Source organism: Rattus rattus, chromosome 4 (assembly GCF_011064425.1).
Source record: "Rattus rattus isolate New Zealand chromosome 4, Rrattus_CSIRO_v1, whole genome shotgun sequence".
NCBI classification, from domain to species: Eukaryota; Metazoa; Chordata; class Mammalia; order Rodentia; family Muridae; genus Rattus; species Rattus rattus.
This window is the reverse complement of record NC_046157.1, coordinates 173,605,889-173,628,956: the sequence shown is the minus strand read 5'-3', so window position 1 is coordinate 173,628,956 and position 23,068 is coordinate 173,605,889. Positions and strand designations below refer to the sequence as shown.

The 23,068-nt window shown below is 43.2% G+C and overlaps 1 protein-coding gene across 1 annotated transcript in view; it reads left to right on the top strand.

Annotated features, from left to right (window-relative positions):
• Window positions 1-23,068, top strand: part of Fbxl17 (F-box and leucine rich repeat protein 17) — a 423,470-nt gene that overhangs the window by 17,608 nt on the left and 382,794 nt on the right. Inside the window, 1 exon segment of the mRNA XM_032901713.1 lies at window positions 11,340-11,471. Coding sequence (XP_032757604.1) covers window positions 11,340-11,471 — 132 coding nt within the window.

Here is a 23,068-nt window from a genome sequence, read left to right as displayed (position 1 = left end):
GTGCAAAGAGAATGGATTTTATATATACATAAAACAAGGTTGTGCGCATTGTATATTGTTTCCTAATTTATTCTACATTACTGTGTTAAATAAATGTTGCCCATGACCCACTTAGTGAATTAATTTATTACCTATTGATATTTGAGAAATTGTGTTATAGAGTGTATTGTGGTTTTAGTAAACCAATCCTTTTATGGAGACTTATTCATGATTAATGGTTTTCTGTGATTATTATTTTTTCTTGAACTCAGTTATAGCAAGCAGTTCCTTGTTGACTCACTGTCTCCCTCTTGACAATAAATGACAAATGGTGCAGAAAGGAACACATGGATTTATTGGTAATACCTTTGAAAAGTCTTTCCTTCACAAGTGCTACAGTTTCAGCTGGATTTAGCAAACATCAAATGTCTATGCTTTTTGTGTTATTATTATTTTATAAAATAACTACTTAAAGCATTTCAGCTTAAAGCTGTAACAGACCAGGACTATAGTTTTAAAGTAATAATTCTGCTTGATAACGTTTCTCAGACTAGTGACTTCCTAAATATTTTAGTTTTGTTTGTGTGTATGTGTGAGTGTGCACGTGTGTCATAGTGAGCATGTGGAGGTTGGAGACGTGTCGGGGTAGTTAATGCTCTCCTACCATGTGAGTTCCTCAGGTAGGCAGTCTAGGTGGCTGCTGCCTGTACCACTGGGCCATCTGCCCTGCCCCCTTCTAAAATTAACCCATTTGTGTGCACAGTGCATGGATGCTATGGTTCGCAGGAGTCAGGTCTTGCTGCTCTCATGCGGGACCCAGGGATTGAATTCAGGCCACCAGGCTTCCAGCAATGGCCTTACCCACTGAGGTATCTTGACAAAAGTTGGACTATTTCGACCAAACATTATCTTATTTATAGAATATCGTCTTTTGGATGTTGATATTTCTACCTCCATAGAAGCCATACTATATAATTTTATCAATGGAAACATTTTACATTATGTTGTATCTCTTGTTTTTGTCGAATAAGAATACGATCATGAATCTGGGGAAAAGAACAATTTAATTAAGAATAATAGCTGTTTTAGTCTTCTTAATATTTCATCATCTGGCATTTGTGTTCAAGTAAATAATCATTAGTAGTCACCTCATTAAAATAAGTTTAAGAAATTATATCCATAGTTACAGTATGTGACAGTTCCAACTTAGTTTGAGTGATGGAACTCTGATGTTTCTGAAAATAAGTCATTGTAGATCTCTTTCCATATTAAAATGACAACTAAAAACCAAGTCATTAGTAAAGTTCAGTCTGGCGGTGGCATGAGTTTTAGTTTTCAAAAGATAAGTGTTTAGGCTACAGCTTATGGTAGAATGTTTGCCTAGGCTACACCTCCCTGGGCTCATCTCCAGCACTGCCCAAACACACAAGAAACAGACACACAAAGTCCACAACCGTGAGTCACCAAACCCCAGTCCAGAGAAGAGTCTGAACAGGTGGCTCTAAAGCTCCGCAGAAGTGTTTCAAAGGGGACAGAGGTGCCAGCCACTGGAAACACACAGGACACAGCGGGCAGCAGGCGCAGGAGATCCGCACCCTGGAGTTAGACGCTAGCCTTGTCAGTAGAATGAATCCCAGGCCAGCAGAGCAACATTGAAAACAGAGTCAAACAATCAAAAAGCAAAGCAAACCAACCCCTCAAGAGTAAGAACCAAGCAAAGGCCAACTAAAAGTAGAAGGAATACAGTCTTGTTGGTTTAAAAAAAAAATTGTGTTCCAGCGTCTTCCTAGGTTGGCAGTAGTCGTAAAGATAGCAGTTGCATTCCTAGTGTGGGGCACAGGTCCCGAGTCCAGGAGGGAACAGGTGGTGGACCTTATTTATTTGCAAGTTACTATTTGTGTGTGTGCGTGTGCGTGTGTGTGTGTGTGTGTGTGTGTGTGTGTGTGTGTGTGTGTCTAAACTATTAGGGAGCCAATCATAGGGGTGATGCAGGCATCATGTAATATATTACCAACATTTTTATGATACAATATCATAGAAAAGCAGAAGATTGGAAATATTTTAAGGCAAACAGAAAAAGAAATCTTGTAGTTGCTGTTCACAACATATGACGTGCCATACAGTAGCCTCCCTGAAGCCTAGGATTAAATGTCTCAGGGAGAGGATTTTGGTTCAGTTTTTCATCCTAGCTGAAATTAGGACTGTCAGTGTCATTGTACACAGGAAAATGCAGAAAGTCACATGCACCCAGGTCAGAGCACATTCAGGAAAACAGAAGAGCATCAGTTTTCGTCACTGGTTGTCTTATACCCAGTGATATCCTGCCTCATAACCCCCCTCCCCCGCCCATCACATGAGAGGCGCAACTAAAAGTAGAAGAAATGCAGCAAGTAAGAAGCAAGGTGTAGCGAGAACGTCCAGGTCGCAGCCAAGCACAGAGCCAGGTCACTAAGGCTGGGCAGAGTTGTGTGTGTAAGGCTGGGTAAGGTTTGGTTTTGTTTTGTTTTGTTTTGTTTTATTTGCTTTTAAACTTCTGGTATTTCTGCCAGAGCCTGAATCCCAGGGACTGGAGAGGAGCCTTAGTTTCTCAAATCAGCGCACTATAATAATTTACCTACTTCACTTTTATTTCACGTGTGTTTGCGTGTGTCTGAATGGATATACACGCATCACGTGTGACCAACAGAGGGCGTCGGAATCCCTGGACCTGGATTGACAGGTGACTGTGTGCTCCTTGATGTGGATGCTAACATTCGGAGCCAAGCCGTCCACAGCAGCAGCAACTGATCCTGGATTGAACCCGGAAACCAAACAGAAAGCTGTAAATCCTCACATGTTTGGAAATTGAACGAACAGTCTACTCATAATAGCCAGCGGCCCCCAGAAGAAATGGCAGAGGAATTGAGAAAGTACCTCGGGATGAGTAAGATAGCACAGAGCCAAATGCGTGTGACAGCGGTGCACCTCAAAAGACGGGTAACCGTGTGCATCTGAAGGCACTTCTGCATGAAGACCAAGCTAACCCCGGGGCTAGCAACAATAACAGTCACAAAACCGAGAAGAGAAGACCATTGGAAAAGCAGAAATCCTTGCTCCGACTCATCCGCATCCTTCTCCTGCACTTGGCCGACATCTCCCATCTTCCTGTTGTGAACTATTCTGTTTGAAGTCATGCAGAGTTTAGCTCTTTCAAATTTGATTTTTTTCACTTAGTCATATGTGTCTGAGAATTCTTTTGTCTTTTTGTAGCTTATTTCTCCTTCACAACTGATAAAGTCCATCATCTCTACATACAGTTTTCTTCTCCCCTGTTCAGTTGCAGCAGGCTATCTCAGCTTCTCCCCGATTGAGTTAGTTCTGCCTAATGCTGTTCAGGGGTTGTTTTTCAGAATCTTTGGGTGACAGCAGGGCGCTTGATGGTTGGCTCACAGGGCAAGTCTGCAGCTCTCATCGTGAGCCCCTGTTTTTCCTTGTGATGCTTCACTTTATTTTCTGCCTCAGATACTTTGACGGTTTGGGGTAAGCACACATTAAGGGCTGCTCTGTCCTTTTGGAGTCTTGACCCATGTATTAATAATTACTTAATGCTTCCTTTTGTCTCCTGTATATTTAAATAAACAAGTGTATTTATTTAAAGCCACAGACTTTGCTTAGCGTGTGCACTTCAGAGAGGGTGCCTTCTGCTTCTCTTGGGAGGTTAGTGTGGAGTGCCTGAGTCCTTTGCTCTCCTTCCACGTTTACTTGTAATGGATTTCTTGTAGCGTGCAGCTGGATGCTCGCGCTTTGCTCCATTCTGACTGTCTCTGCCTTGTACTTGGTGCTCTCCTGTCACCCGGCTGTAAGCATTTCACTGTTCTCTTGCACGGTTTGTGAGAGGTTAGATCTAGCCCCACAGTTTTGCCAAGGCAGGGCGTCGTTATCACCCACCTCCCCACACGATTTTTATCTCGCCTTTGACTTTCTGTAGTTTGATAACATCCCCTGGTATCATTTGAGCTTCTCAGCTTGGCATTTGGAGTGGAACATTAATCTGGGGAACGTTTAGATTCCAGCGCCTCACACACTGGCGTCCCTCCTTTCACATGGCATTCCACACAGCCTTTTCAGTTCCGTCATGTTCCAGCCGCAGGCCAGCGGATCCTGGCCATTCCATCATGCCTCTCTGGTCTCTTCAGTTTGCTCTCACTTTTGGAACTTACTAGTTTCATAAAATTGAGCCTTCACATTCCTCTCAGCTGCCTGCAGTCTACTCCTGAGCCTAAGACAGTCTACATTTCTGCTAAAATGTATTATTTCTAACTTGGATTACGTTTTAGAATTTCTGCCTCTCATGTATTCATCAGCTCTTGTATGTTGCCTGTATTTTCCATTAAAGCCCTCAGTATATTAGATAAAACAAACAAAATATCCTGGTTCAATAATTCAGTATCCCAGCTCTGTCTGACTCTAGTTCTAATGATGGTGGAGTCTCTTACCTGTCTGGCTTATTCATCTATGCTTTTTAATATACGTTGTGGATGTTACATCTTGACAAGTGGTACTTCTGTAAACGAATCTTCCTCAGAGTGCGGGTAAGACTGTGTGTGGCACAGGGAGTCTTCTCTGTCCTCTGATGAAGGCTTTTAACTGTTTGGAGAGTGTTCCTGGAGAGTCCACCTGAAGTTTTACAATCCGTGGACACTTCTACTTTTTCTTCTACCTTAGGTGGGATAGGACGGACACAGGAGACAGACTGGAGTGATATATCCCAAAGACAGGGGCTTCCTTGGGTCAGGGAGCGGGGAAGAGGTTAGGCTCTGGTAAATAGTCGCTCCTGAGGAAGGGCTCTGTCAACAACAGAATGTTGGGCATTCTGGGCATGCAGCACAAAGCTTTAATCCCAGCACTTGGATCTCTATGAGTTCTAGGTCAGCCAGGGTCAGTAGGTGAGACCCTGACAGAATAAAACGAAACAAAACAACCCAGAATTTTTCAGCTGTATTTTGAAATACTTTCCCTGGTCCACAGTCAGAATCACGAAGTGATCTTTCTCTGATACAGTCTGTGAAGACTGGAATTCCTGTCAGTAAAGCCTGCACGCGTGCAAGGGCCTTCTAGCCTCACGCACCTTCCTGTGGTTCCATTCTCAGAGCGTGGCTCCTATGGTGGTTTGTTGATTTCCACCCAGGTTCTCCTGCCTCCCGCTGCTTCTGCCAGGAGGGTTCAGTCCTGGTAAAGTGTGAGTATCAGAAGCAATTTGTCTCTCATGCTCATGCCCCGACTGAGGAGAAGAGTGCGCCCTCCTCAGGTTCCTTGGCTCCTCATGCTGTTAGGATACAGAGGACCAGAGAGCAGAAGCTGCTTCTTCAGTGGAAACGTGACTCCTGGTGATCAACTTTATCTCTCCGACTGTTGATCGTACACTCCCTTTGCTGGACTATGTAAAACCCATAGTGCTTCCCAGATCTTCTGCTGGGTGCTTTAGATGCAACCTTATGTAGGGATCGTGCTGCCCAGCTTTATGTCAGCAGCCATCGGAGAGGATTTATCTTATGTGAGAAAATGCCTTCAGAGGATCCGGCTGGAAGTAGATGGTCGGTAGGTGGACATACTCTTCGTGATCAGTGGGGGAGAGTCCAGCCTGTTGTAGATGAGGACACCCCTGGGCTGGTGCTCCTAAGTTTTAAAAGAAAGGCTGAGCAAACTCTGACGAATCAAGCCAGTAAGCAGCACCCCTTCATGTCCAGCTCCTTTTGTGTGTGTGTGTGTGTGTGTGTGTGTGTGTGAGAGAGAGAGAGAGAGAGAGAGAGAGAGAGAGAGAGAGAGAGAGAGAGCGAGCGCTAGATGGCAGGCATCTGATCTAGATCTCTCCACTTGGCAGGGTCAGAGCTCCAGGGTCTTCAGCATCCTCTTCCTGGGTAGAGAATCTTGTGTTTAGAAGGCTTGCATGCTGTATCTGTGGTTTGGGACTCAGGGCAAGCTTGTAGAGAAACGTCCAAGACTTGGTTGATGCTCTTTGAATGTTTTCCTGTGGGCCATGGACAGATTTTTTTTATAACATGGAGGGATCTGAAGGACAACTGATTTGACGCTGCCTTGAGAGCCTAAAACTTGGAATATTTATGGATAAAATAATGGCGATTCATTCACTCAGGATTGATCTGCTTCATGGGCTGTGTTGTCTAAAACAGCAGCAGTAACTGAGACGACAGTAACTCAGTACTCCTTTGGTACTGAGTCATAATAGCCTGCTTCCTGAGACACTAGCTTGGAATGAGATAACGAAGGGATGTGTGGCATTGTGCTCTTGGTCCTCTCCCTTGCCATGATGTCATTTCCTTGCAGATAAAGTGACCAGTATCACTTGCATTGGCATTCCACGCAGTCAAACTAAACCTCTGGTCTTAGCCCAAAGCTTCACCAAGGCGGCATCACGCAGTGATGTCTGAGACTCCACTGAGGCCCCAGTCCCTCCTCAGATGTAAGCCACTTTACTTGTCTTTCCGATGCAGTCATGGTTGAAGTTCCAGGGAGGTCTGTCCTTTGTTGCCCACTCTAAATTGAATGAGAGTAAAGCAGAGTGCTAGAATAGAACACATCAAACTCAGAGACTTCAAGCGTAGGACATCGCTTGTACGAGAGCTAAGTGGGCTTGCTAACGTGACTGTGGCGTCTGGCCATCTGACTTAGTCATTGCTGGATAAATAGGCCAGCAGAGTAGCCCCAGTCAGAGGAGTCAAAGCTCGTTGTTTCTTGGGAGCTGTTTGCTCCTCAGGGACAGGAGTGTAGAGATGAAGTGAGCTGTTTTAGGGAGAGTGGTCAGTGTACCCACTAGGAGGTAGGATGCCTGGACTTCTCCAGAAGGGAAGCATTTTCTCTCCCCTGCTTACAGTTGATCCATTTCAGCTAGACGGCTGCTTCCTTTCCCCAGAGGATGAGCATGCTGCCCCCTCGCCCATCCTTCCCTGGCTCTCCCCCTTTCCCCAGAGGATGAGCATGCTGCCCCCTCGCCCATCCTTCCCTGGCCCTTCCCCTTTCGTCCTGTGACTGGGTTCTGCTGTGCCTTTTGTTAGCTGAGTATTAGTTTCTTCACACTGTGTGACTATGCACTCGTTCTTCTGTATGCATCCTGCTCTGATTGCGATCCGTACCCTCTTCAGTCAGTTTTTATAGTTTGCACCAGTGGAACTCAAAGATTTCCTCTTGTTGCATAGGCACATGGACAGGTTGCCACTGAATGGGATGGCTTTCTTCAGCTTCGCTGGCCTGGACTTCTCATGCATGCACGAGCGCGTGTGTGCTGATTCAGCAGTCCAGCACCTCCGTCCGACTTCAACATAATTCAGTGGTTCTTTCCATCCTGGTGTTGGATTAGACTTTATGTCTTCCCACTCGCTTCGATATAGTCTCGCGATTTGTAGAGCATGCTTTAATAGCTTTAATAGCATCCTTATTAAAAGTGCATGGGAGGTCTTTTTTTTTTTTTTTTTTTGTGTCAAGAGCTTAAGTATCTGGAAGGCAACAACAATAACAACAACAACACCCCTCCCCCCAGACCTTTAATTCTACCCCCAGGCTTAAAGTCTTGAGCACAGATTTCTGTTCTAGAAACACGGTCCCACAGCATTGGATGGGCCTGCTCTGCAGTTTTCTATGAACATTGTTAAGAAGTTTGAGGCATTTTTAGCCCACTCCTTTGTATGAACCTAGTTTTTTCTGGAAGCCTGGAGACTCTCAGAGCTGGGATTGTCAAAAGGTATAGTGATCTGCTTTGGTCATTCGCACCAGACGTGTGAACCCCTTTCAGTTTGGAGCAGTTGGTAGCTGTTCATCTAGTGCTACACGTGAAGTGAACTTTAACCTCAGACTCATCAGCGACACGCTTGTGTTCTTAGAGACAGAACCCAAACCCTGCGCACTCCTCCCACATAGCAACCTTGGGGAGTTCCTCTAGCCACAGAACGCCATGTTTGCCACCGTGGGCCAGGAGCACGGTCTGTGGACAAAGGAATGGAGAGGTTGTCTGTGCGTTATAGTAATACTTAGCAGACTGAAAACTCCCATTTTTAATCTTCTCTCAGACATATTTGAGCCAACTCAGAATTCTAAGTATCAGTTTGGATTCAGCTTTCTTAGGTATAAGTTCTAGAAATGTACCCCCTTTTTTGATGAATCAAGTGGGATTGAACAGCTGATATTAATGAACATGACAAATGATAATAGAAGTATTTTATTTATACGTAAAATGTATATATATATGCATGTGTATTATATAAAAATGGGTACATATATATATATATATATATATATATATATATATATAGTATTTGCAATGGCAGTAGTTCCACAGATCACAATTAATTGTGTTGTGTACAGAATAACCGTGTAGCTACTGTACTGTCTTGGATCTATTGTTACTGTGGCTTAGGTAGATGACGGTATGTAAATGAATTCACATTCTTGTTTTTCTGGTCTACTCTTCTGGTCTTCTGTGCATGTAGACCAAAATCTGGAATTAACTGTGACGTAGAACTGTATAAAGCAATCATAGCTCCCCATGTTTGTTGTGTTTAAAGAGGCCTCTTCTGGCTAGGGATGTGGGTGAGCGGAAGAGTGCCGGTGTAGCACACACACAGCCCGGGGCTCAATCTTTACCACCGAGGAAAATGTCTTAAAGAGAGCTCTGCGTGCACAACGTTCATTCAAAGACGCTTAAGTCCAGCCAAGGACAAGGCCTGGAACCACATACTCTCTCCATAGACCCAGAGACGGACTTGGCGTTCAGCGTGTCCTCATGATGGGAGTCCTGAAGAAATCAGGGACAGTAGGGACACACCACAGAACAGTAAAGGCCCGCAGCCACCACACTAGCAAATGGTGACAAGAGTATCTCCTCTAAAACCTGTAGTGAGAAGGACTCTGCTCTGGCCATTCCTCCTCAGTGTAGTTTAACGTGGTGTTTTAACTAGAGCAGTGACAGGTCAAACATGAGACGGATAAAGAATGGAGAAAGAAGTCAGATTATCTTTATTCTTAGACAGCCTGACTCTGTACTTAAAGGAGCCTACAGAGTCTGCCAGAAAACTCTAATATAAGTTTTCAATAAAGTCGCATAATACAAAATCAACATACAAAAGTTAGTGACTTTGTTCTATACAGGTAACAAACTCTTTTCGAAAGAAACTAAGAAAAATATTTTTTTAAACACACCCAGGGACAAACCTAACTGCGGAAGGGAAAGAGTTCTACAATAAAAAATTGAAGACACTGAAAAAAGAAATCAAAGAAGACACCAGACCATGGCAGGATCCTCCTGGATAGGCAATATTAATGCTGTGAAAATGGCTTTATTATCAAAATCGGTATACAGATTTAATACATGCTCCGTCAGAATTCCAATGACAGCCTTTACCAAGGTAGAAAACACTCCAAAAGAGTCATATGGAAACGTAAACCAATAATAGCCAAAGAATTCATAAGGAGAAAGAACACAGTGGAAGGTATTCTCATACTTGACCTCAAAATTCTACTATCCAACAGTAGTGTCAGGACCACAAAGTACTTTCAGAAAAATGAGGTATGTAGACCAGTGGGTCAGGGTGGAGGACCCTGACATGAACCCCCCCAGAGCTCTGACCACCTAATGTTTGACCCAGTGTCAAACACAGAGTGTGTGGGTGACTTTTCAACAGAAGAGTGAAGTCAGGGTCCCTGTCTTTCACACCGCACAAAAACCAGTTCAAACTGGTTCAAAAACCTTAATGTAAAACCTGAAACAGGGAAGACTCACTCCTAAATAGAGTGGAGCTAGGATGTTCTGAATGGAAAATAACCCCAAGAACTAACACGTGGGATCGCACAAAATTTACAGTGTCAACAGAATGACTAGGCAGCTTGCAAAGGAGGAACATGTCTGCCAACTATTCTTTAGACAAGAGCTAATATCCAGAATTTTATGAGGGACTGCAAAAGTGTAATACTCCTAAAAATGAAGAAGTGAGTGACAAAACATTTCTCACAAGCAACACAGATAGCCAGTAAGTATTTACAGAAGTGTTCAGCATCCCTCACCCTCAGGGAAATGCAAATGAAATGAACTTTAACTTCCATGTCACCCACGTCAGAAGAACTGTCATCAAAAGTAATGGTAGTAAACCATGGCGAGGATGTGGGGAAAGAGGAACCTTGGTCCCTGCTCATGGGAGTGTAAGGAAGCAGCCCTTTTGGAAGTGAGTATAGAGGTTTTGCAGGGAAATAAAAATAGGTCGACCATTTGACCTAGCTGTACTGTTTCTGAGCATATACTCCTAAGTCTACACCCTACTACAGAGGTACTTGGGCATCCATGTTGACCACTGCTTATTCCTTACAGCAGGGACATGAAATCAGCCTAGATGTCTGTTAGTAGATGAGCGGATAATAAAAATATGATATACATTGTGGAATTTTGTTTAGCTGTAAAGAATAATTGTGGAATTTTAGGAAACTATACGTGGATCTGTAAATTATTCTAAGCAAATTGACTCAGACACAGAAAGATAAAGACTGCATTTTCCATCTCACATGTGGATTTCAACTTTTAGTACACACACACACACACACACACACACACACACACACACACACACAGAGACAGAGAGAGAGACAGAGACACAGAGAGAGCGAGCGCACAAGCACATGAGAGAGCAATTTTTCTGAGGAAGACCAGAGGACAAGAGGAGCTATGTCACAGGAAAACACACAACATATTGGAAGATGAAGGGACCTGACCTGAGAGGAGAATCAACCAAAACAAATTCGCCTGGGAATCACACAGTGAAGCAATACTGTGCGCCAATTTCAAGACTCAGTTAATGAAAAGACATTCAGAGGGATTCACCTGTCTGCAGCCACTAAAGCCAGCCATCTGCAGTCTGCGTTTCAGTCTCTGTGGATACGTGCCTGTTCATCTAAGCATATATACATACACATGTTGCTGTGAAAGTATGTATATATTTTCGTATTTCAACTTTTCCGATACTCCAGTTTTTAATGGCTGTGTAATACTGGTTTATATGACTATGCCGTTTTTTCTATATCTAGGTCACCCCAATCCCAGTCTATGTACACTTTTAAAGACTGAAAAATATGAACTGAAAACTGTTAAATCCATGCATATTGGTGTTGTGTGGTACATTGTGGTACATTGAAGCAAGCATGTTAGTGGGCAGGTGGTTTCTGAAGTACGGTTTTAAGTCAGTAGTTGCCTTTGTTACTTTATGGTATTTTAAAGGTAACTTACAAGTCACTCTTTAACTTTGGTATGGCTTCTTTAAAATTTGGCAGGAAGTATGTTGTCCTTGCTATTATCTGAACATTGAGCCGAATTTCTTTGTTTACAGCTGGGCTCAAAATGCAGAGAACTCAAAGATATTCACTTCGGCCAGTGTTACAAGATCTCGGACGAAGGCATGGTTGTCATAGCTAAGAGCTGCCTGAAGTTGCAAAGAATATACATGCAGGAGAACAAGTTAGTAAGTACCCGCCTCCAGCCCCGCCTCCAGCCCCGCCTCCAGCCCCGCCTCCAGCCCCCGACGGGCAGTCTGGTCCTGCCCTTTGAGTTCTTTCCTTTTATTCCATTTACAAGTCATCTCCTGGTTATCCAGTGGCAAACACTACACACTGTAACGCAGAAGTCGCCCAACCGTTTGATAGTCTGGTCCTACAGGAATAAATGCTTGTGTATGCTGGGTTCTCACACCTTCAGGAATGTACACTGCTACATCTTTAAAGAGTTCTGACAGCGGGTCTAACTCGGGCATCGCGGGATCGATGAGATTTGTTAGCTAAATCTGTTCATTGTTGGAGTTCCCGTGGTGCCTCTAGGAATGGTAATAACTGTAGATGGAGAATATTTTAATGCCCAGAAATGTATATGTTTACAAATAGGGCTTTTTACTTAGAATGGTTAAAAGATCGTATCTAGCAAATGCGGGCGAAGAACCTCGATAATTACGTAAGTTTTATATTTTGAGCGCAAGCATTCATGTCTCACGATGGATTAACGTACTGCTCAATTTTTTTTAATTTTTGGTTGAGATGTAATCACATAAGATTCATTGCTTTTTATTATATCCACAAAGCTATGCAGTCATCACCAATATCTACTTCCATAATATTTTCCTATAGGCTCAGACTCTGCTTGTTAGCCATCGCTTCCGGTTCCCGTTGCCTAGCACCGGTAGCTGCTCCTGTGTGTCCTGTTTCTGTGAGTTCGCCTGTTCCACATGGTTAGAAGCGGCATCACAGTGTCTATCTTCATGACTTTATTAGGTTAACCTGTGCCGTAGCTTGTATCTAAATGAAACTCAAAGCCACTTGATTTTAACTGATAGGGCTAGCATATCAATTACCAGGCAGTGCTATCCCTGGGAGGAGCTGGTACGAGTTTCCAGTGTCAAAATAATTTATAAATAATACTTTATAAAACAGACTCCCTTTTAAACTTGCATCTCAAAATGGAGACAGTTTTGTTGACCTTTTCAAAATTTTAAAAATTTTGAAATAAAAAAAATTGAGATTATACTATAACATCTGCCTTCTGGTTCCTCTGCCCCAGCCCTGCTATCTACCCTCCCTTCCTCACTCTCCGTCGGACTCACACCTTCTTCTCACTAATCAATGCTGTATGCATCTTTATTTCTAAGTGTAACTTGTTCCGTTTGTGTAGCTATTTGAATGTGTGTTTCAGGGCTGACCACCTGGTATCCGACAACCAGTGGGGTGCTCTTCCCTGGAGAGCCCCCCCCCCAAGCCTTCCTCTGTTCTCTGTGGTCCTTCGTGTAGAGTTGAGACCTCCTGGGCTTTCCCCTCCAGTTTGGCATGTGTGTTGATGTCACCACTGTTCAGCCTGTTGGGCAGTCACAGTTGTGAGACTGTGGGTCTAGCTTCTGATGTTCCTAGGAAACACAATCTCACAGCCAACTCCATGATCCTCTGTCTCCAGTTGTCCCGCCCGCTCTTCTGCAGAATTCCCGAGCCTTAGGCGAGGGAGTGTTTTGTAGAGGTATCTGTTGGGGCTGCGGTTCACAGTTGCCTTTGGACTGGTTGTGGATTTTCTGTGGTGGTCTCTCTCTGCTGCAGAGAAGTCTCTGTGATGAGGTGTGAAGACCACACTTACCTGTGGGTATAAGGACAAGTGTTTATAGCTCGACGTTAGGGATTGTGCCGGTTTAATAAGTTAGTGACTGTAGAGTACCCTCTGATGACCAGGCTTTCACTCGACTGAGTAGTAAGCTAGGTTTCCAGTATCTGACACGCTTGTGCTCCCTCTCACTGATCAGGTTTCAAGTCCAATTAGAGAGCTGTTGGTCACCACCAAGGTGTGAGCGCTGCCGTGCCGAGCTGGCTGTTGTAATGTGGAGCGCTGTTGGCTGCCTCCTTCCTTTGGCGGCTTCCTTGTTGATTTCTGTCACCATGAATGTTTGTCCATGAGGAGGACCCATTCGCTTTTGAAATGTAAAAGAAATACCATCCATGTACAAACTTCCGTTGTGGAAGGGGTCGGACATACCACCTCTTCTGCTGAGATGACACTTTCTGAAATTATTTGAAAATTGAAACACCATGAATTAAAATTAAGTGCTTTTATTACCACAAACTATGCTTTTACCCAGAAAATACACAGTAAAGTACCTCAAAGTCTTCTTTAAAGTTAGTGTGAGTACAGTCATTTGAGGGTGGATGAGCTTATAGAGAGGTGTGTGGGTCACTTGGATCGTAACCCTGAGAAAATTACCGAAGCCCACGAGACCTCCTTTGTTTGTGGTGTTATTGGTATTCGTCTTTCAGGGTACAGTAGGAGATTAAGTGGCATAATAAATACTCTGGAGTTGCTCTGTGCAGACTGACTCGTAAGATACTCTAGGAGCTTAAGGTAGTTCATATTTTATCACAAATACATCTATTAATAAGCTTTGGTACCCCTGATACAACATAAATGAGAGGCTATTAATCCTATCTTAAACATTTTCTAATTTTAGGTAGGCGTCTTTGTTGGTTTGAGAGACATTTGTGATCTTGTCTTGTAAGCACCGGGACATTGCTGTCCTTGCAGGACTTAGCTAAGGGCTTTCCAGAGGTGGCGCTGTTTGCGTTGGGAGGGCGTGCTTGGTTTTCCCCTGGCCTTGGCCATGTTGTGTTACACTGGGAATGGGGCAGGTGCTTAGACCCGACGAGAGTCAGGTCTGGATTTGGTTTTACTTCATGGGGGATTTAAAGGTTCAGATAAACCTTAAACGTAACTCTCACTATGGTTCTTAGGGGAATTTCAGAACACGCTGAGAGCTGATAGCTAACTTTCCATAGGACTTAAACATATTTATGTGATAAATGAAATATGTAAGTAGTCAACTGTTTTTGCTTTGACTAGTATATCGGTCATTTGCCAATTTTATTAGCTACTAATAGAGATATTCAAGAAAGAATTCTGTCTCAGAAAAGATGCCAGCGGGGTTGGACCTGTGCTTTGACCAGTATTCAGATGAACCCCGCTATTCCTGTCCTAATGAACTGAATGTTCTCTGAGACGCTGTCAGAGCTCTGGCTTGCCCGTGTGTGTAGTGGGGACTACCGCAGGGCTCCCTTAGTAGCTGGAGCAGCCAACTTTGAGGTTAGGCCTCGGCCTCTAGGTGGCAGCATTGTCTCGGCACATGTTTCACTGCTTTTCTGTCCATGGTGCAGCTGTAAAGATGTTTACATAGTCTCTGCCGCTGTGAGGCCCCATTTAAAATTAGTCTCTTTGAGGTGGTATTAGTTGGGAGATTTCTTTTTCTGCCATTTGAAATAATAATTGCATGAAGAACACTAGAAGTTGGGGTTGCCTTTGTATGTGACCCAGAGAGAGATGTGGATATCGTTACTTGTGGTTCCAACTTAAGTAGAATGAACTTTAGAGCTTGAGAAGGACGTCTTTGTCCACTAGAAGCTTATACAGAAAATTATGACTATTTGACATTTAGATTCTCAAATGAGCCATGTCAAGAAATTGAGGACTATACCATAGACCCTTTAAAAGGAGCGCGTAAACGTGTTTTGCGTTTCTGTAAACCCCATGTAGACCCTAGAACAGGCTCGTGAGGGTCTAGCCTGCCCCATGCTTCTGTCTTTCTCCTAAAGATTGCCTTTCAGTCCCTTTTGTGCAGAATCCGCCACGGAGCTATTTTTAAAGCTATATCTAGCTAGAGCACTGTCTTGGTCCATTTTCTTCTGCTGTAAGAATATACATGGCGGGGGGCTGGGGATTTAGCTCAGCGGTAGAGCGCTTACCTAGGAAGCGCAAGGCCCTGGGTTGGTCCCCAGCTCCGAAAAAAAAAAAAAAAAAAAAAAAAAAAAAAAAAAAAAAAAAAAGAATATACATGGCGGGGTTGGGGATTTAGCTCAGTGGTAGAGCGCTTGCTAGGCCCTGGGTTCGGTCCTCAGCTCCGAAAAAAAAAAGAAAAGAAAAAAAAAAAGAATACACATGGCTTAGTTATTTGTCAAAGCGGAGGTTTACCTGACACATGGTCTTGGAGGCTGGGAAGTCCAAGAGCCTGTAGCGTGCAGGGAGGGAGGGAGGGAGGCAGGGAGGCAGGGAGGGAAGGAGGAGAGGATACAGAGTACCGAAGAGCAGTAAGTCTGTGCTGACCACAGCGAAACTGTTAGCATTCTGTTAAACTTTCTGCTGCTCTTGGGAGTAGTAAAGCAAGCCACCTTAAGCACCCACCCTTCACGGTGTTTTTCTCTGTGTCTCCTTCCAGAGGCAGATGTATTGATGACCTGTAACTTAGACCTGTTGTCACACGGTTAAGTGTCTGCTGTCACAGTCTGTGTTCAGTCTGTCCTTGGTAGTCAGCTTGGTTGTTGGGGCGTGGCCACAGTGCTGTGTAATTCATTCTTTTTATGTGGTAGTGACTGTGCTGTGCTTCTGTTTATCCACTGCAGCTTGAAGGCACTTGCATGGAGGCTAGCATTTTGTTGTCACAAGCACTGTTGCAGTAGAATCTGCATGTCCAGCGACTGTGCTCATAAAAGCACCTCAGTGGGGTAGTCACGGCCACGGAGACAGGCTAGTTCCAGTTTCCTAAGGCCAGGTCACTCCTTAATTGAAATGGCTGTGCTTCCTGCTCATGGCCTGCCATTTCCTCTGAGGGCAGGGGACATCTAGTCACCTTTCTGTCTTTCTCTTTGTAAGTGCAGATATGAGAAGAGATTAAGTAAATATTGGCTTAGTGTTATATGGGTTACTTCTGACTCCAACATACTATTGAAATGCATTTCTTTCTGGGAATGTCCTTTTAAAAATAAGAAACATTCAAACAAGTAAGTAGCAGCTTTAGTTTAATGATGCAGAATTAATAGTTTCTAGGTTAAAAAACTATGTACATTTTTTAAAAATTGAGTTGATTCACCTGTGATGTAATTTTTGTGCTAGTTTTCCCAGGCCAGTAGGTCAGTGAGGTTGGAGAGGATTTGAATGGTTCAAGACATGTAGCTCTAACCAGATAGATGACAGAATTATGGTCAGAATTATGCTGACTTGAATATCCTGTCAATAAATTGGCTTAATTTTGTTGAAATACTATTTGTAAGAGTAATATAATTAAAAGTAGAAATTCCAGAATAAATTTCAGTCTAAGAGTAAATTTTTACTGTTCGGGCCTTTGTTAGGTCTTGTCGTTCTCTTTAATCTGTTGATGTCTTTTCTGTACCAGGTAAGTCGTTAGCATAGATGCACTTACTCTGTCATGTTGAATGCACAGGAAAACAGTAATGAAGCATTGCTTCTGTTGTATGGAGGCCGGCGGTGACTGTACTGCCTCGAGAACCCTTCTTGGCAGTGCATTATTTTCTTACCCTGCAGGTTTACTTGCCTAATTCTATTTGTTTAGTGACATTTAAATTAGTTTATGAACTTGAGGCACCCATCAGCTGATGACGAGGAAGCCTCGATGCTGGCGGAAGCTCCCAGGAGTTTAGCTTTGCGCTGGAGGCCTGATGCGGACACTCAGTGGAAATGCAGGGTGCGAAGGCTCCAACAGGACCCTGCAAACGCTATATTTAGATTCTTTTTCTAAAGTGAGTTGTGTCAGATCCTAGCGGCCTCCCTGGAGTTTATAATTCTCAGTTAATGAGGTAACGTAGCTGGGAGCCCTCCACTCGTGTCTCCTCTCTTCATGTTTCTTTACTTGTAATTTAACAATTTTATGTTCTGAGGATTACATATTTCAAGGAATTAGGAATATGTGAGCAAATCAAATTATCTCTCCGCTCCAAGAGTGAAAGTGCTGTCTTGGCTCTGTGCTGGAGCGCTGGCCGGGAGGTAGTGCGTTAAGAGAAAGAATCACATCATTAGGCTTGGCAAACAGAAATTTATAAGGCTGCTGCCAGAGGGATGCTGGGAGTGCATTATGCCTGTCACTTATGAGGACTTGTTTCCCTCAACTGCCTTCTGCTTGCCAGTCAGCAAATGAGATGTATTATTTGGATCTGGGGGGAAGTTTTGGCTAATGTTTTTCTTTATTCACAGTAATGAGGTGCTAAGGTTTGTAGGTTATGTGAGACTTCATTTTAGTGATTAGACTTAAAAACAGAAGAATCAGAGAATTAGTGTCTTCTCTTTTTCTGCCCCTGGTCCCTTTCCCCTTACTTTAAATTTACCTCTTTGGACGCAGTAGGAACTATGTTTTAATTTGTTTTACAGACCCATACTTTATAGTTTTTCCGTTAGTTTATTATCATTATTTAAAAGAACCACCAGTGTAATCACCCTACACCACTTGGCCTTTTGATGTAACTGGTCTTCCGTCAGGCTGCACAGGCTACGCTCCTGCCTCACCCTGCGTGGGCGGTGCTCTTGCTGTGGGGGATACGGATGTACGACCTTGTGGTATAACCTTGTGTACAGATGTACGGCCTTGTGTACAGATGTACAACCTTGTGTACAGATGTACGGCCTTGTGTACGGATGTATGACCTTGTGGTATGACCTTGTGGTACGACCTTGTGGTGTGCAGGTTGTCTGCTTCCCCCTATTTTTTAATCTTTGTTTTTTAAAATAAAAATTACTTCATTGTAATGAATTTACAAATAAAATCATCGTTCCCTAGGTTTAGGCGGCCATTCAAACACACACTTGCGCAGTCCCCATCTTCCCGTTATTGAAGTGTGACTGGTGCATAAAATAGTCATCCTGAAGTCTAAGTTTAACTGAGGTTTGTAAACATCCTATTGATTTCAGTTTATGGACTCATCTACCACAAGAAGAAAGGAGAAAGCAGTTAGCTTCGTATCTTCTCTTAGGATTCATACGTCCTTCTGTCTGTGCTTTGTTCGTCACCATCACCATCCAGTACTACCTGTTTACTCTCCTTGATATGTATCATATTATACCCACAATTACTTGTATCTATACCTCCCAGACCAAGATCTGCATATAAAGAAAACATGTAATTTTTTTTCCTTTTGAGATCGGGGTAACTTTACTTAATATTATAGTTTATATTTATGCATTTTGAAAATTATAGGCTAAGACCTGTGTATGAAGGGCATCTGGGATCTTTTTTTCTTTCTGAGATTAGGTGACCTCATTAATATGGATTTGATGCCATTCACTTTCTGCAAATTTCCTGGTTTTCCTTTGCATTGAGAGTGAATAATACTGTCTTTATGTATGTGTCAGATTGTCATTGTTCATTCAGGCTTCTGGGTTGTTTCCATTTCCTTTCCGTAGTGAATAAAGCACCATAAACCTAGATGTGCATGTCTCCGAACAGAATGGTTGCAAACCAAATTCAGGAACACAGTAAGAATGTCATTCGCTATGACTAAGTGGGCTTCATCTTAGAGGGGAAGATTGGGTCAATATACGTAATCTTCCACAAATCCAACAGATTGGTACTGAAAGGCATCTGACAGAATTCAGCATGCCTTTGTAATAAAACAGATGTTGGGAGTAGATGGAACAGACCTCAAATGGTCAAGTATAACAAGACTGCTTCCAGCAAGCCCGCAGCTAGCGTTGTTAGAGACACTGGAGCATCTCCGCAGACATCCGGAGTGAGACAGGGAGACTCCCCCCTCCCTCCTGTTCAGTACAGTGTTTGGAGGAGCTTACCCACTCGTGAAGGTGGGTAAGCATAGGAGGAAAGAGCCACTGTCAGACTTGTGGATAATATGAATTTGTACCTAAGAGATCTTAATAGAACCTGCTGGAAAATTCTTAGATCCAGTGAACACTTACATAAAATTGTAGGGTATAGAATCAATGTAAAAGTGTAGTATCCTTCATTTAATGCTAACAATGTCTCTTAGAGAAAGAAATTAGGAACACAATCTCTTTTATAGTAGCTTAAAAACAGCAGCAGCAACAGCAGCAGCAGCAGCAGCAGCAGCAGCAGCAGCAGCAGCAGCAGCAGCAGCACCACCACCACCACCACCACCACCACCACCAAAGAACAGACCACCAGGAATACACTCAGCCAGAGAGGAGAAAGGCCTCTGTAGTGAGAACTTGAAGACACTGAGTAAGAGATGAGAGAATGTTCCAGAGAGTGGAAAGACCTTCCATTGTTCCTAGATTGGCAGAATAATAGTTATTATTAGTAATAATATTAATTAGTAGCAATTATTAATAGTGTGGAAATAGCTATAGTACCAAAATTATTTACATATTTAATGGAACACACATGTCTTAGCCAGGGTTATTGTTAATGTGATGAAACATCATGACCAAAGCAACTTGTGGACAAAGGTTTGTTTGGCTTAACCATCCACATCACAGCTCATCATCGAAGGAAGTCAGGACAGGAACTCACAGGGGCCGGGAGCCTGGAGGCAGGAGCTGAGCAGAGGCCGTGGAGGGTGCTGCTCACTGCCCTGTCCCCCTGGCTTGATCAGCCTGCTTTCTCTAGAACCCAGGAGCCACCAGCAGTGGAGCGGGCCCACCACAATGGGCTGCACTGTCCCACACCAACGTAACTGAGAAAATGCCCCACTGGCTTGCTTGCAGCCCAGGCTTCGCCGGCATTTTCTCAACTGACGTTCCCTTTCCTCAGACGACTCTGGCATGGGTTCAATTGGCATAAAACTAGTTAGCAATGCACACTAAGGTTCTGGTGTCCTATTTCACAGATCTAGATGTAAAACAATCAAGGAGTTTCCAAAGCCTCTCGGAAGTCCACATATAGCCAAAGCAGTCCTAAGAATTAAGGACACTTGCATTCTAGAACTGTAGTGGTAACATAGCCCAGCACTGGCACCAAAGCAGACAGGCAGTTGATGGACCAGAACAGATGGTCTGGGTTAAACCAGCAGAGGCACTGCATTGCCCACCTAGATTTTGACAAAGGTGGTGAGAACATGCAGTGGAAAAGGTTGCTTATTCAACAAGTGGTGCTGGCAAACTAGATATCCACCTGCACGCGGGAAATGACTTCACACCTGTTCTTTCACCTCGTGTAAACAGGGATTCAGAATGGACCAAGGGCTTTAATTTGAAGCCCTAGAGGGCGCTCACGGAGACATCCAGGTAGTCAGGAACTTTGTGAACAGAACCGAGGGGCACTGCAGCCACCCAGGCTCAGTGGATGGGACTCTGCCACAGGAAAGCATGTCTGTGCACGAGGGAACAGTCAACAGAGACAACCCACAGAATGGGAGAGAGTCTTTGCTAGCTAAGATCCCGAATTTACAAAGAGGTGAGAAATTAAATACCATAGAAATAAACCGCCGATGAACAGGTGAACCGATGAACACTTTTCAAAAGAAGAAACACAAAAAGTCAGTGACTATTTTTAAAAATATTCGATTTCCCTAATTACTAGGGAAACTCAAATTATAGCTACCGTGAGATACTACTTCACTTGAGTGAGAAAAAAAGTTATTTTTAGATCAATTGTGTGTGTGTATGTGTGTGTGTGCGCGCTCGCGTGTGTATATGTGCGTGTGTGTGTGTGTGTGTGTGTGTGTGTGTGTGTGTGTGTGCTGCCCGCATGTGTGTCTGTAACCTAGTGCTTGCCAGGTGTTTGAGGTCAGTAGGGCATGGAAACCCTGCCCTGGAACTGGAAGTAATGATGGCTGTGAGCTGCCAGGTGGGGCCGGGAACCGAGCCTGGGGACTGGCAAAGCAGCCAGTTCCCTTCACTGCTGCACTATCTGTTGTTTTCACCTTTTTCTTATTATTTAAAAACTATTATGATTTTCTGTCCTTATGTGATTTAATAGTCTTGTAGAACCAATTATTAGGGAGTGAATGACCCAAACAACACATAAATGGGTATTTGGGGTAGAATTTTTTTTTTTATGATAAAATGACATTTGGATAACTCAGGGAGAAAATACTTGAGAAATTAGAAATTATTGATTTCTACTGTTTATTCTTTGAGTTGCATTGTGAAGTGACAGTCTTTGCATAGCTACTTCATGGTTTGTTCCAAGTGTGTAAGCTCGCCTCTTTATGCTTTAAGGTCTAGGGAAAATGATCACGTGTTACTAATGTACTTTGAATTATAATGTTTTTAGATTGTTTCTAAGGATAGATCTAATAATCTAATTGCTGATAGTATAGGAATTTGAGTATTTTCCATCTAGTCCTCCACAGGACTAGAGAAGTAATTTTTAGCATTTTGGCTGCGTTTTTCTAATTTACTCAGCTAACCTTTCAGTCTTGGGCTCCTCCTCATGTCTGTGAATACGTTAATCTTTCTTCAGCTGTTGGAGAAGTTATAGTTTTCCACATACCAGAGCCAACCTAGAACCCCCTGCTCTGGGCCTGAGATCCTCCACTGTGTACATGCAATGCGAACTACGTGTTTGTGTTCCTTACAGTCCTGGGTCACAGTCACATTAACCCTCCATGTTTCTCACTGGCCATGCTCTTCCCCCACTTTTTCTAAGGTTAAGAAAAGCTTAAAACATGGCCTTATATCTGAGTAATTTTACAGGGTCTTTATACTTCCTAAACTTTCCTTTAGTGTGTACCTGATAATATTCTGTCTGTGTGTATATGTGTTGCAGGAGAAAGAAATATTTCTACTTAAGAATTTATAAATTGTTTTAATGGAGGTTGAAGAATTCTCAGTAAAATGTAAAAGCGATGCTTTTTCCTACTGTTCATTTTAGAGAAATGATTACTAGTAATGTCAAAGATAATATAGTCAGGGCATTATTTAAATAAGATCCTGGAATCGATTTTCAGCCTTAATCTATTCTCACACCAAATTAGTATGAGAATGCATACTTTAACAGTTGATTGACTTTCCTCTGTGAATGTAAGCATTGTTTTACGATCTTGGTCTGGTTTTTGGCCATGAAGGCATGACCTAAAGTCCTAAAAGTTGGGTACTTTCATTTACTTACTAACAGGCAGCCGAATTCTAACAGTTGGGTGATTTCACCTGCTACTATAGTGCTGTTTTGCAGCTCTCTTAAGTTCACATACTGGTTTGAAACCTTTTCCTTTAAGGTTTGGAGCTGAAATGCAATACATTGTATCCTTTGTTTTGTCACGGAAAGGGATTTAAACAAACTTTCTTTGTACTTGTTGAATATGTATTTCATAGTAACCACCATGAAGTTTGCAGCAGTTAGGAAGAAGAAGAATCAAAGATAAAAGATACACATTCAAGAAGGCTTGGGTTCACAGTTGCTGCATAATCCTTTCTGCTCTCACTGGTACCCTAACCCTGGACCTATCAGAACAAAAGAAGCTGAATTGGAAATTGTGGGAGCCAGGGCACATTGTGTTGGCAGCACATCGCATGGCCCACAGGCGCTGTCAGGCCTCAGTTTGACACCCTTTATTCTTTGTGACAGATGTGAGGTAGGGTCTATGAGGGGGAAGTCATTACTAGAGAGAGGGCAGTGTCAGATCAAAAGTAACCAGTGATCAAACAAGGTAAAGGCTGTGGAGAATAGGCTCCTTTCTGTCCTCAACAGCTGCCTGCTCACGGAAGGGAGTGGTCCTCTGCGCAGGGCAAGTTGATTTTCTTTGATGTCAGTGAATTACAAGTCAGGATGGAAACTTAAGTGCAGTACAGAGGTCTTTACGTCCTACTTCTTGGGCAATTTGAGTGTTTAAATGCGTTATTTCTATT